Raw genomic sequence first — 14598 nt, 5'->3', positions numbered from 1 at the left:
GGGGAGGGCCTTCTCTGTGGGAGCTCCCACCCTCTGGAATGAACTACCCCCAGAGATCAGGGTGATCCCTGATCTCCCTTCCTTCCGCCGCGCCCTTAAGACATGGTTATTCCAGCTTGCAGGACTGGCCTAGGGGAAAATTTTTAATGGGGGTTTTAAAGTAATTTTAAACTAACTAGACCAATTATTAATATTTGTTCTTAATTATGTTTTTAATCTGTAGTTTTTTGGGATTAGCATTTTTATCTGGTTGTTAGCCGCCCTGAGTCCGCAAGGAGAAGGGCGGGATATAAATTAAATTAATAAAATAAATAAATAAAATATGGAACAAAAAAATATCATTTGGTTTTTGAATGAATTTCTGAGTATTATTTGTGTTTAAAAGTCATAATGTTATTTAGTTTTATTTTTATATTTAAAATTATGTTATGTGGCGTTATCGCCTTGCCACATTAGGGTGGGCCACTCGTGAATAAATGAAGACAACACGCAGGTTTTCCTCGAGGCGAGTGAACCCAGGGCGTGTTCTGAGTTACTCTTTTATTTGGCAACATATATGAGGACGTGCAGGTGTCAATACATAATTGGTTACATGTGTACGAAGTTAGTACATGTTATTATATAATTGGTTACATGCAGTTACATATATAGAAAAATAAGTGCGTGCTATTATGCAATTGGTTACATACAGTTACATAGCTTCTTTGCCTATGATTGGTTAACTTTTGCTGCATAGGGTGGGGTTGCTTAATATTGGGTTATGTTGTTCTTCTATGCATAGCCTATTGTTGTGCTTTTTCCCTACTTGCTTTTGCAGTTAACCTACTTGCTTACGTGCAAACAGCATATGACCCTTAATGCTTCTTTCATTGCCTAGGCTCCTGGTTCACATGGTGACCATGGGCCTAACCATGCTACAGCCACCTGGCCTTCATATCCCAACAATGTTAATATTATGGTATTTAATAATTGTATATTTGGTTTAAAAGAGAGTTAAAGGAAGTTATAGATTTGTTAGATTAATAGTTGATTAATGTTAGTTACATTATGATTATTTTATTGTTAATCCTGTGATTGGCTATGGGAAGTGGGGGGGGAAGGGATGGAGGGTTGGGTTTGGGGGAGGGGGGATTTATATTGTAAAATTTTATAAAACTTTCAATAAAAAAATAATAATAATAAAATCCTTCTCTTTCAGGCCTAGGAAGGTGGTGACAGCAAACCACTTCTGAAATCCTGCCAAGAAAAATGGCAGAGACTTATACGTGTAATTATCATGGGACAAAAAAAAATTTAGTAACCTAAATGTCTATGGAGATTCACAGTCATCCAGGTCATGGTTGTCCCAAAGGTGCTTTTCCAGGAGGCAACTGGACTTTTCTTTGAAAATGTTTCACTTCACTTGTAGAAGCTCTTCGATCAACCTCATTCTGCCATTTTCTTGTCCCATTGTACATCCCCTTTAGCCCAAAGATGCTTTTTCACGAGACAACTGGACTTTATGTTTTTCTCTGAAGACGTTTCGCTTCCTGTCCAAGAAGCTTCATCAGCTCTGACTGGATGGTGAGGAATGGAAGGATTTATATTCCTTGCAGACAGCTGGTCATTTGCCTTCTTTTAGAGAATAGAATAGCAATATTCTTAATAAAGAAAATGGCCCACAGTACTCAGAATCACTTGAGCTCTTCCTAATGGCTAGAAAAACACCAGCATTTTTGAGCTACACACCAAATCCTTCAGGAGCACCAGGGATGCAGATCTCCTTTGCTCTGATTTTATCTGTCAAGTGGGCCTCGTGACAGGAAGAAGGGAAAACAGTGTATGATGTTAGATCATCACACAGTCTTTGCAGTGTCCCAAACATGTTTTTTGATGAGGCAACTAGACTTTGTTTTTTGCTTTGAAGACGTTTTGCTTCTCATCCAAGAAGTTTCTTCAACTCTGACTGGATGGTGGGGAATGGAAGGATTTATACTCCTTGCAGACAGCTGGTTATTTGCCTTCTTTTAGAGAGTCGTTGAGGCCACTTGGAGCTCTGTCTGTGTCCTCAGGGCCACCTGAATGGTGCAAATGAGTGTGGAGCCTTCCTGGAACTACTGGAAGGACTGTGTTGTAGACTGGAGATAGATGATGTCATATCCCTCCCCCTCTGTTGAGAGAGGGCCGTTCAACTTTAACATAGATGGCCTCTTTGACCCCTCTTTCAAACCAGTGGTCCTCTTTATCCAAAATGTGGACTTTGCTGTCTTCAAAAGAGTGGCCTTTGTTTTTTAAATGCAGACGGACTGCCGAATCTTGTCCTGGTGGATTTGTTCTCCTATGCTATGCCATGAGTTTATGAAGTGGTTGTTTTGTTTCCCCAATGTACAGATCTGTATATGGCTCCGTTGCAGTGATTAGAGTAGTTTTCCCAGAGGTTGTTCAGACAGTCGGTCTCTTTATCTTTTACCTAGGCTGATAGGCTGCTTTAAGTACAGATGATTCTAAGCGATGCGTCAATTCTGTTAAAAAAAAAGAAAGAATTAAAACAATAAATAAAAATAACACGATGCAATCCACCTAAATCATAACAATAATCTTCTCCTACACTTATGGAATGTCATGCTCCATCACAGGAGGGGACCTACCATCATATAACTTCCTCAAAATGCCATGATTGGTGCTGATTTGATCTCAGGTGGAACCCTGACCTGGTAAAAAGATAATGTAAAGGAAGCTTTCCCTATTAGAGCTTCCTGTCAAGAATGAAACGTTGCCACCTACGTGCCTTTTCATTTCAACTTGCCATTAGAATAAAACGGGGGGGGGAGGTGTTGCTGTAAAATGGGTCATATCAGGGGTAGGCAACCTTGGCTCTTTTATGACTCGTGGACTTCAACTCCCAGAATTCCTGAGCCAGCATGGCTCAGCTTGGAAACCTCTCCCTTTCCCCTCAGCATGGCTGGCTCAGGAATTCTGGGAGTTGAAGTCCACGAGTCATAAAAGAGCCAAGGTTGCCCACCCCGGGTTAGATGGAGAAATGAAACCTCTACGATTCCACCGAACACCGTGAGAGACTGAAATTTTTCCAAGGACACTGCAGCAAGTGTGGAGAAGAAGCAGACGGTTCCCATAACAATGTGAAATTGTTTACAGGTACTATATGAGGGGTTCGAGGTTAGGCCAGAGAAATTATTATTTAATTCTATGAACTGGTGGTCTGGGAACCTTAGAGTTAGTTTTGCTTTGCAATTACCATGCTCTGCATTCAATAAACAGTAAGATTTTCGGAAACAGAATGAACCTGGAGTTTTATTTGGATTCTCAAGCTGGACGTTGACACTTCCCGGATGGACAGAAGTAGCTGGCAGGAACCTATAAGCCCTTTATAACTCCAACTCTCAAAAGATTGATACTAGCACCCTCACAACGCAAGGCAGTCTGCTGAACAAAGGCCATCCTGCAGAGAGAGGCTTAAGAGCTGTTCAGCTTCCTGAACCTGAGAGATTTTCTCTTTGCAGTTCGATACAACTCTTCAGGTGCAAAGAAAAATTTTTCAACAAAGTTGAGGAAGAAGCAGGCAGTCCACTCAGATTATGAAGAGACTAAAGGGGATGTCTATGGAGATTCTCAAGTCATCCAGGACATAGTTATCCCAAAGAGGCAACTGCACTTTCTTGTTTTTCTTTGAAGATGTTTTGCTTCTCATCCCAAGAAGATTCTTCAGCTCTAAATGGATGGTGGGGAATGGAAGGATTTATACTCCTTGCAGACAGCTGGTCATTTGCATTATTTTAGAGAGTCGTTGAGGCCACTTGGAGGTTTATCTGTGTCGTCAGGGTCACCTGAGTAGTGCAAATGAATGTGGAGTTTTCTTGGAACTGTTAAAAGGACTGTGTTGTAGACTGAAGATAGATGATGTTGTATCCCTCCCCCTCTGTTGGACAGAGAGGACCGCTGGCTTGAAAGAGGGGTCAAAGAGGCCATCTATGTCAAAACTGAATAGCCCTCTCTCAACAGAGGGGGAGGGATACGATGTCATCTATCTCCAGTCTTTCAATAGTTCCAAGATGTCTCAACACCCATTTGCACTACTCGGGTGACCCTGAAGACACAGATAAATCTCCAGGTGGCCTCAATTACTCTCTAAAGGAAGGCAAATGACCAGCTGTATAAATCCTTCCATTCCCCACCTTCCAGTCAGAGCTGAAGAAGCTTCTTGGATGAGAAGCGAAACGTCTTCAAAGAAAAACAAGGAAGTTCAGTTGCCCAGTGAAAAAACATCTTTGGGCTAAAGGGGATATATAATGGAACAAGAAAATGGCAGAATGAGGTTGATCCAAGAGCTTCGACAGATATCATCACTGAGAGCCAGGTGGGGTAATGTCCAGTTTCCCAAGTAGATCAGACAGGAGACATGACTAGATGAGCTAATTCCACATTATTGAAAAGCTACATTAACAGAATCTTGCAAGTCTGAAGGTGCAAATCTCCTGCAGTCTGCTTCACAGCCTAAGAAGCTATTTCCCCCTGAGCTTCTCATCCTGCCCATTATGCAGCTGTGGGCTAAGGCCTCTCTTATCTGACCCTTCCCTAGGCAGCATTTCCTCTTCCCTTTCACTCAAGGTTTTTCACAAGTACCATTACAGATAATGTTAAAGGTGCTGGACTAGGAGAGAGAAGATCCAAATTCCAATCTTGCTTCAGCCATGGAACCCACTTCCTTGTTTTCCTCTTTGCAAATCCTGTATTCAGGCTGACAAGGGGGGTCCCGATAAGGCAATCTCATTGTTGTTGTTTTTTTTCAAAACAAATTTTTATTAATTTTTTAGAATAAACAGAAATATAATTATGGCATACAATAATAATAATAATAATAACAAGAACAAACTAAAAAAAACCTCCTATTACATTATATCTCACTACCATTCTATTATACCAAAATACATAAAAAATCCCTTTTCCCCCCATCCCCCCCCCCGGACTTCCCAGAACTAAATACAGGAGTAAATAAACAACCCCCATCTAAGTAAAACAATCCAATTATAATACATACCAATATTAATTTATTTTAACTCCAAAACTCAAAATATAATTATCCATCTTCCCCAAATCCAAATATCTAAAAATTAAACTTTGCCATTTCTGCAAAAAATAAAAAGTTAGCTACTAATCATACTGCTATTAGTCATTCAAATATCTTGAAAACCCATTAAAAACCATCTTTAACTTCCTCTAAAACAATATAAGTCCTTTAGAATAATACAATTATCTATCATTAATCATTTAAACTCTTTTTTTAATCTCAAGTACATATCTAGTATTAATCATCCAAATGTCTAAAAATCCATTAAAAACCATCTTTAAATTCCTCTAAAACAATATAAATCCTTTAGAATAATACAATTATATGTCATTAATCATTTAAACTCTTTTTGATCTCAAATACATATCTTTTAAGTAAAATTTTCTTTCTATTTTTTCTTTTTATTACAATAGATTTTAATAGTATAACCATCTGGTCTCTTATTAATTCAAATAATATATATCCAAAAAATCAATTCCAAATCAACTAATTTTAAAAATATAAAACTTTCAAAACGTTCGTATAAGATTATCATCAAAAAATTCTTCCATAGCCCATCCAGTCCATGCTTCCGTTCTTTTTTCTTTTTTTCTTTCTTCCATTGCAAATCAGCCCTCGAAGCCAGTAGATCTTCTGCCTTTTCCACTCTATAACAAAATCTTCTGAAAAACACAAGCAACAACATCTCCAGCTGGTTTTCTCTGACGCACGACCCATTTCTATAATCATTTTTTCCAAAATATCTTCAGGGAAGTACATCAGGACCATGACCGGATCTATTGCAGCTTCCTTTCCCAGACTTTCCTGCATGTCCTTTTCATACTCTCTACTTTCATTCGAAATTTCTGCCGATAATAAACCTCTATGATTCCATTATTACAAAATCTTCTAAAAACACAAGCAGCAACATCTCCAGCTGGTTTTCTCTGACGCACGACCCATTTCTATAAGCTTTTTTTTTTTCTTCAAAATTCCATCAGGGAAGTACACCAGGACCGTAACCAGATCTATTACTGCTTCCTTTTCCAACTTTTCATACTTGTCGTTTTCATAATCTCCCATATAACACATCATTGTAAATTATTTCCACAACTATAAGACTCATTTAACCAACAAAAAAGAAGCATGGATTTTTCTTTCTTTCTTTCGCAATTCTGCAGCCATTTTAAAGCCATTCTTCAAACTTCCTTGAAAAACTTCAATAATCCATAAAAATCCATAAAAATAATAAGTATCACCAACAAAAAAACATTGCTAATATTTTGCAACTAGAACTTTCCAAAAGCCAAGAAAAAACCACAATGTATCTCTATCCAGTTAATAACCGGAAGAGAGTGAAAGTAAAAAGCAAAAGTTTTCTTTTTTTTTTCCAGCTCCAAAGAAACGGCAATTTCACAGCCATTTTCTTCTCACTTTAAGTCCCCACCAAAAAGGAAGATGTTAATATATTCTCAAAATCAAAATTCACCAAAACTGCTCCAAACCTCCTGCTTAGTTCCGTCTGTTTGTAATTTAAGTCCAAATAGCTTCAGTAGCAGAGGTGGGCGCTGCATCTAGCTTCGCTCCAAATAGGTCGGAGCGAAGGCGTCCTGGGGCACGGAGAACGTCCAGACTTCGGCTGAGCTCTCACCCCCCAACCCCGATCAGAGAAAAACCGGGGTGAGAGGGAGCTCTAAGCCTATCCGGACTGCTCACCCCCCCTCTTCGCCTGAGGGACGGGGTTCCTAGCCGAGAGACAGCTGTTGCACGCTGTCTCTTCAGGCTTTGACGCGCTCCCAGGCGGACGGCTAACAAAAGCCGCCATTGGTGCAGCCTGACACCACCGGAAGTCAAGGCAATCTCATTGTTAATGGGATGGGGGAGAATACTACAACATAATCACCGTACACCACCCAGAGTTGCTTTCGATGAGATGGATGGCTGCATAAACTTGATGAATGAATGAACAGAATGTTTTGTTGCAGAACTGAGGATTTTAATTTTTTTTCCCTCTGATGAAAGAGACGTGATCCTACAACCTTGTATGAGCTACTTACCACTGGAGGACTTTCAAAATCCTATATGCTGGCTGTAACAAAGAGGAGAAAAATCAAGACTCAGGGTGAATAGAATAGAATAGAATAATAACTTTATTGTCACTTTAAATGTACACTAATCAGCATACATTAAAATGAGATTTCATCGCATATAGCTCTCAGAGGGTAATCACCTCCAATATACACTGCATAAACATGACCAGAAATAAATAAAATAAAATATGCCTATAACCACATACACACACACATATGTGGCCCAGAGAAACAACACAGTCTAGTTCAGATGTATATATATATATGACAAGAAAAACGAATCTTGCAAATTTACCAGACGGATGTCATAGGGAACAAAGCTGTTACAGAAGCTGGTAGTCCTACTAGAAATACTTCTAAACCTCCTCCCAGAGGGGAGCAACAGAAACAGTCCGTAAAGTGGGTGTGTGGGGTCTCTAACAATGCTTCGAGCTCTAAGCACATAGCGCTTATAAGCAGTATCCTGAATAATGGGAAGCGAGCTTCCTATAATCTTCTCAGCTGTCCTCACCACTCTCTGTATGGACCTTCTATCTGAGGCACTGCTACCACCAAACCAAACAGTGATGCAGTTTGTTAAGATGCTCTCAATCCTGCTTCTGTAAAAAGTGACCAGGACAGAAGGAGAAAGGTGTGCTCTCCTCATCCAACACAGGAAATGCAGACGTTGGTTTGCACCCTTCGCTAAGGATGACGTGTGGAGAGACCAAGTTGGATTGTTAGTTATCTGCACTCTCAGATACTTAATACTATTGACCACCTCCTGATCTGCAGCCTTGATACAGAGTGGAGTATGGCTATGCCGTCTCTTTCTAAAATCTACAATGATCTCTTTTGTTTTATTAGCATTTAGAACCAGGTTATTTTTATTGCACCAATCCACCAGAGCCTTCATCTCTTCCCTATAAGTATCTTCACTGTCATCCCGGATAAGGCCCACCACTGAAGTGGAGTGTGCCCTTTAGCCAGACAATACATCTAAGGGATTGCACACAAGAAATGCAAAACTCAGATATCTCCCATGTGTACACTTTAAAAAAACACACACATAATTTCCTCTTGCTATCTGTCCTCTCCCATCAACCGTTATATACCCTAGAACAGGGGTCCCCAACCTCCTAGTCTGTGGACCAGTACCGGGTCACGGCATGCCAGCAAACGGTCCACACAAACAAGGAAAGCCCCATCCGCGGGATGCAAGCAGCACACAAAAAGATGTTGAGACTCTAGAAAGAGTACAGAGAAGAGCAACAAAGATGATCAGGGGACTGGAGGCTAAAACATATGAAGAACAGTTGCTAGAATTGGGTGTGTCTAGTTTAATGAAGAGAAGGATGAGGGGGGACATGATAGCAGTCTTCCAATATCTCAGGGGCTGCCACAAAGAAGAGGGAGTCAAGCTGTTCTTCAAAGCACCTGAAGGCAGGACAAGAAGCAAGGGATGGAAACTAATCAAGGAGAGAAGCAACCTAGAACTAAGGAGGAACTTCCTGACAGTTAGAACAATTAACCAGTGGAACAACCTGCCTCCAGAAGCAGTGAATGTTCCAACACGGGAAGTTTTTAAGAAGAGACTGGACAGCCATTTGTCCATATTATTATTATTATTATTATTATTATTATTATTATTATTATTATTGTTGTTGTTGTTGTTGTTGTTGTTGTTGTTGTTGTTGTTGTTATACCACACCCCCTCTGGTCCACCGAAAAACCTCTCTCCACGGAACTGGCCCCTGGTACCTAAAAGGTTGGGGACCTCTGACCTAGAATAGGGATTTCCAAATTTGGCAACTTTGCGACTTATGGACTTCAACTCTTCGTGCTGGCTGGGGAATTCTGGGAGTTGAAGTCCAGAAGACTTAAAGTTGCCAGGTTTGGAGAGCCCTGCTCTAGAATAGGGTTTTGCAAAATCTGTTCTGCATGAATGTGATGGACATTGTTAAAAACAACAACAACAATGCAATCAAATACTGTCAGGCCTAGTATTTTTTCTAAAATATAGCAGGAAGGCAAAGATGATGGCCCCCTATCGTTGTCTATGGAAATACCTTGGATGGGGTGTGTGGGTGTGTGTATGTGTATGTGTATGTTCTTCTGCAAAAAACTGACCATGTTTATTGTTTTGCTTATGTTGGCCCCGCCACAAGTTACCCTGCTCCAGCATTACTTTCCTCTCTTTTACTCAAACAAACTCTTATGCAAAAGTTTTAGGTGGATTATTATGCACCCCCAAGAATTAAGTTTCATTTATTGCCACTTTTCTATCTCTAGAGTTTTGTCTCTGGATCAGGGCTGGAAAAAAAAATTAGTGAAACATATTGTGGTTCGCCGATGGGGCCTGACTTTTGCTACAGCTTGTATATGTTTCGCTCAGTTTTTGGTTGTGTGTTTTATTGTGAACTTTGCCCAGAGAGATTTGATGGCTGGGCAGTTTAGAAAATTCTAATGAATAAATCAGTAAAAATATGGATACATACACACTTACTTCTACAGGTAATCCTTGACTTAGGACACAGTGGAGCTCAAAATTTCTGTTGCTAAGCAAGACAATTGTTCAATGACTTTTGCCCTATTTTATGACCTTTCTTGCCGCAGTTGTTAAGTCAATCAATGCTAAGTTGATTGATTACTAAGTCAATCAATGTTAAGCTAGTAACACAGTTGTTAAGTAAATCTGGCTTCCCCATTGATTTTGCTTGTCAGTAGGTCACAAAAGGGGATCACATGACCCCCTGCAACTGTGTCATGAATATGTGCCAATTGTCAAGCATCCAAATTGTGATCACATGACCATGGGGATGCTGCAAAGGTTTTAAGTGTGAAAATGGTCATAAGTCACTTGTTTCAGTGCTGTTGTAAATTCAAAGGGTCACTAAATGAATGATTTGTAAGCTACTCGAATGTAGCAAGATCCTATATTTCTCATTAGCAGGGAAGGTGTAAATCTGCCACTGCTTCATTTGGGCTAATCAGGATCATTCCCCCTTCCATCCCAAAGGCAACTTGTACCAAAATTACGTTACAAGGTCACTCACCTGATGCCGGTCTGTACGCGTTTCTGCCACATTTTTCTGCAAAACAGAATCAAGAAGTCAGTGATGATGTTCCCTCTTAGAGATCCTTCGTTTTCCCCATCGGCCTGTGGTAGAAGTTCAGAGCTTCCATGCTTCCTCCAGCAGCATCAGAAAGCTGTGGGCTGGACTGTGGAAGTCGGAAAAACCTTCTTGGAAGAAGGGAATGGTCCCCAAATGCAGAGTGTAAGCATGTCCCCAGCTGACCTCAGCAGGATTGAAGAAGCTATGCAGGATCAATGTTGATCAGTTCTTGGACTTCCCAATTTCAGCTTACCTCTGAATTTCTTGGTGGTCTCCCATCCCAACACTAAATAAGCCCAGCTCGGCTTTGTTTCTTGAAGCCTGCGAAGATGAGTTAGCTATGGAGCTCCCAGGTTGTGTACCAAAACCAACAAGTTCAGTGTCAAGAATGAAAACCTGGCAGCTACATGCTTTATTGTTTTCATCTTGTCATTACAGTAAGTGGGGGGAGAGACAAGGCTTCGAATGGGTTAGTTAGAGAAACGAAACCTCTCCAGTTCTGGAGACGTTTGTTGAGAAAAAGATGTATGGAAACTTTTCAAGGACATTCTAACCACTGTGAAGAAGCTAGCAGACGGTTCTCCAAACAACAAAGATGTCAACGCTGCTAACATTGGATGTTCTTGCTTTGACAACATATGGAGATGCAGCCTTTCTCTTTCTTATGCTTTACTCTTAGAATTAGATGATGCTGGGGGGGAGGAGGAATGTGATGGGAGTTAGTTAGACATAACAATATTGTAATAGTGTGTGAACTCAGGGCTTTTGAAATAAGAGATGATAAGAAATGGCGGGTTGAAGTAAAGGAGGGAAAGCCTGCATTTCAAACTAATTGGAGAATGTGATTTATGACTGTTAATTAGAGGAGGGAATTGTGTTTGATACTGTGTGCTAAGGGGAGGGGAATCCAGATTTTGGCTTCGACTATGTACGTCCCGAAGCTCGAATAAAGATTCTTTAAGGTAAACAATGCCTCAAAGTTCTTTGAAGAGTTTCATCTGTCGGAACCATGACAGAGAAGCTGTTTACATGAACTACGTGGACATCTGGGAGGTTTGGCTGGGAATGTCATTGTTTATATGCTTTGGTTAGATGTCTTTGGATTTTAGACTTAGTTTTCCTTCGCCTGTACCATGCCATGTATTCAATAAACCAACAAGATTTTCAGAAATGAAAGAAATCCTGGAATTTATTTGGTTATTAGGGCTGGAGGTTGACATTCAGGCAACATGCTCAAAAACAAACCAATCTCAGTATTCTGGCTTAGAGCGATGTTCCTCAACCTTGTTAATTTGAAGATGTGTGGACTTCAACTTTGGGAGTTGAAGTCCACACATCTTCTAGTTGACCTGGTTGAGAAAAACTATCTTAGGATATTATGTAGACCAGGCCTCCAGGATCTTCAGTAGGTTTGGAGGCCATGTTCAAAGTGAGCCTAATCAGGAAGCTTGTAGGAAATACAGGTTTTGGGGTGTGGAGGTTGGGAGCCCCTCCCACATGTTTTGTGAATGATACACCTTGTGCCCACCCAAGAGATACTTACTGATGTAGACAATCACTCCAGCAGCAATGCAGACTGTGGTCACCATGACCCCCACAACTCCGCCCACGAGCCCCATGTTGGGCACAAAGTCTGTGTTAGAAAAAAGAGTAAAATGACTAGAGGTGACCTGGGATTTTTCTTCCCTAGAGTTTCCTGGTCTTAGCGAGAGGGCACCAAGACTGAGTTAACTAAGGCATGGTGCTCTACAACAGCGGTCCCCATGCTTTCTGGCTTTGTGGATCCACGGGGAGGGGGGAGAGGGCATAGAACATTTTCCAAAGCACCTGAAGGCAAGACAAGAAACAATGGATGGAAACTGATCAAAGAGAGAAGCACCCTGGAACTAAGGAGAAACTTCCTAACAGTGATGACAATTAACCAGTGGCACAGATTGCCTTCAGATGTTGTGGATGTTTCATCAGTGGAGGTTTTTAAGAAGAGACTGGATAGTCACTTGTCTGAAATGGTATAGGACAGTAATGGCGAACCTTTTAGATACCGAGTGCCCCAAAACCACCCCGCTCCTACTCCCGCTCCACCCCCACCCCACCTGCCCGCAGGGCCACTTACCACCTCCACGGCCCACCACAGATCGCCCAGGTGGCCCTGCAGCGCCATGGTGGCCATGCCCTCTGCCCATGCCCCGCAGCATCATCTGTGCGTGACAGGGCGCAAGGGCAGAGTCTTGTCCCTGCTTCCCGGCTGCCATGTCCTTGGCTGCACTGCTCTGCACGGGCCACATCCAGGGGCAACTCTCCTCCAGGGGGGCTGCTGGTGAGGAGGGGGCCACAGGGGGAGGTGGGGCTGGGGCGACAGCACGCATGGCCACAGAGAGGGCTCTGCATGCCACCTCTGGCATGTGTGCCATAGGTTTGCCAGCACTGATATAGGATGTCCTGCTTGAGCAGGGGGCTGGACTAGCAGACCTCCAAGGTCTCTTCCAGTTCCATTCTGATTCTGATTCAACTGGTAACATCCCCCTCTTCTCTCACCAGGCTCCTCCCAGGCCATGATCAGAAGTTCCAGAAGCCTAGAATGGTCCACATACCACCGATAGTGGTCCCTCTCCTTTAGTCAACCTCGATGCTCAGCCAGGCATGGTAGGTCCCATCTGAGTAGGTCTGATTTGCCAAACACACTGGACTATTTCAAGGGTTTGTCTGAACTTAGGCTAGGTCTTTTAGGGCCTGGCATGTTGAGTGAATCCAACCTTTGACCAATTTAGGGTCAACGCATTGGGTGAACCCAGTAAATGAAGAAGCTCCATCAGCGCGTTCATTAGGTTGTATGACCACAGACACTCTAGGAACAACTTTGCTCATATTCCATTGGTGCCCCCCTCCTTCTCTCACCAGGCTCCTCCCAGGCCACAATCAGAGGTTCCGGAAACCCGGCATGATCCACGTAGCACCGATAGCGGTCCCTCTCCTTCGGGTCAACCTCAATGCTCAGCCAGGCGTGGTAGGTCCCATCTGAGTTTGGAAGAACACCACCCCGGAAGGTGTCCTGTTCCCAGACTTCCCCATTTTTCCTCCAGGTAGCATCCATCTCTTTGGGATAAAAGCCGTAGACTGTGCAGACGAGCGTCTCCAGGCCGTTGTACTGGGTCCTGCGAGTTACTTTCACCACTGGGGGCTCTGTAGAGAACACAACACCGGCATATTTTAAGACTGCACAGGTATAGTACGGAGACATTGCACCACAGATCTGGTGCTCTCCTGCGACATCACCGACCCTTGGCTCCCTCCTTCCTTCCTCACCTATCCTCAGCAGAGATTCCTTTCCATACATCATGCACTTCTGAAGCAGCCTGATACATTCCTGTTCCAAAAAGGTATTCCTGCTCTGGGTGAGGAAAGGTTCAGCTTCCCACCTTCTCTTGATCACCTGAGCGCGGATGTCGACAGCGGTCCAGGTGAGGGTCTTCTGATCCAGGCTGATGAAGTCTTCCCCGTCATAGCCATACTGGTAAACTCCGCTCTTGTGGCCATCTTTGCTCAGATCGCAGCCGATCACGCGCTGCCAGCTGTGAATTCCTGCACCCAGTTTTGGTCACCACATTACAAAAAAAAAAGAGGTTGAGACTTTGTAAAAAGTACAAAGAAGAGCAACTAAGGTAGATTAAGGGCCTGGAGACTAAAAGATACGAAGAACAGTTGCAGGATTTGGGTTTGGCTAGTCTAGAGAAAAGAAGGGCTGGGGGGGAACACGATAGCAGTATTCCAATATTTGAGGGGCTGTCGCAAAGAGGAGGGGGTCAGTTTATTTTCCAAAGCACCAGAGAGCAATTCAAGAAGCAACAGGTGGGAACCAATCAAGGAGAGAAGCGACCTGGAATTAAGGAGAAACTTCCTAACAGCGAGGACAATTAACCAGTGGAACAGCTTTGCCTTCAGACATTGTATAGGGTAAGGTGAGGCAAGATAAGATGATAAGATAATGTAAGATATAAGATATAAGATATAAGATATAAGAAGATATAAGATATAAGATATAAGACTGGTCTTCAAACCTGGCCCTTTTATGACTTGTGGACTTCAACTCCCAGAATTCCTCAGCCAGCGTGCCTGGCTGAGGAATTCTGGGAGTTGAAGTCCACAAGTCATAAAAGGGCCAAGTTTGAAGACCCTGTTGTGGCTCCGTCCTGTGGGTCCCTATCATCGGAGGAGGAAGGCTCTGAACATGAAGGAGAGGAGATGGCCAGGCCTCCCTCTCCAGGACCTTCCCCTCTGGTGCGGCCTTCGGTGTCTTCCGACGGAGAGGAGATTGGCCAGGAGCCAGGTGTTTCTGGGATCGGCCAGGAGCCAGGTGCTTCTGGGATTGGCC

The 14598-nt window shown here is 42.6% G+C and overlaps 1 protein-coding gene across 2 annotated transcripts in view; it reads right to left on the bottom strand.

Moving 5' to 3' along the window:
* Positions 1–2364: 2364 nt before the first annotated feature.
* Positions 2365–14598, bottom strand: part of LOC107297147 (major histocompatibility complex class I-related gene protein) — a 15210-nt gene continuing 2976 nt past the window's right edge. Inside the window, exons 2-7 of one of the 2 annotated variants that reach the window (XM_029286238.1) lie at positions 13533–13808; positions 13125–13409; positions 11773–11862; positions 10170–10205; positions 7102–7133; positions 2365–2501 (exon numbers count right to left, since the gene is read on the bottom strand). In XM_029286238.1, the coding sequence (XP_029142071.1) occupies positions 7123–7133; positions 10170–10205; positions 11773–11862; positions 13125–13409; positions 13533–13808 (698 nt within the window). In that variant the 3' untranslated portion in view covers positions 2365–2501; positions 7102–7122. Of the gene's footprint in view, positions 2502–4976; positions 5728–7101; positions 7134–10169; positions 10206–11772; positions 11863–13124; positions 13410–13532; positions 13809–14598 lie in introns of those variants that run through there. The other variant, XM_029286237.1, reaches the window with a different exon arrangement.

This window comes from Protobothrops mucrosquamatus, unplaced genomic scaffold (assembly GCF_001527695.2).
Source record: "Protobothrops mucrosquamatus isolate PMUCROS unplaced genomic scaffold, P.Mucros_1.0 scaffold3157, whole genome shotgun sequence".
Lineage (NCBI taxonomy): Eukaryota > Metazoa > Chordata > Lepidosauria > Squamata > Viperidae > Protobothrops > Protobothrops mucrosquamatus.
This window is presented reverse-complemented; position numbering and strand designations above follow the sequence as displayed.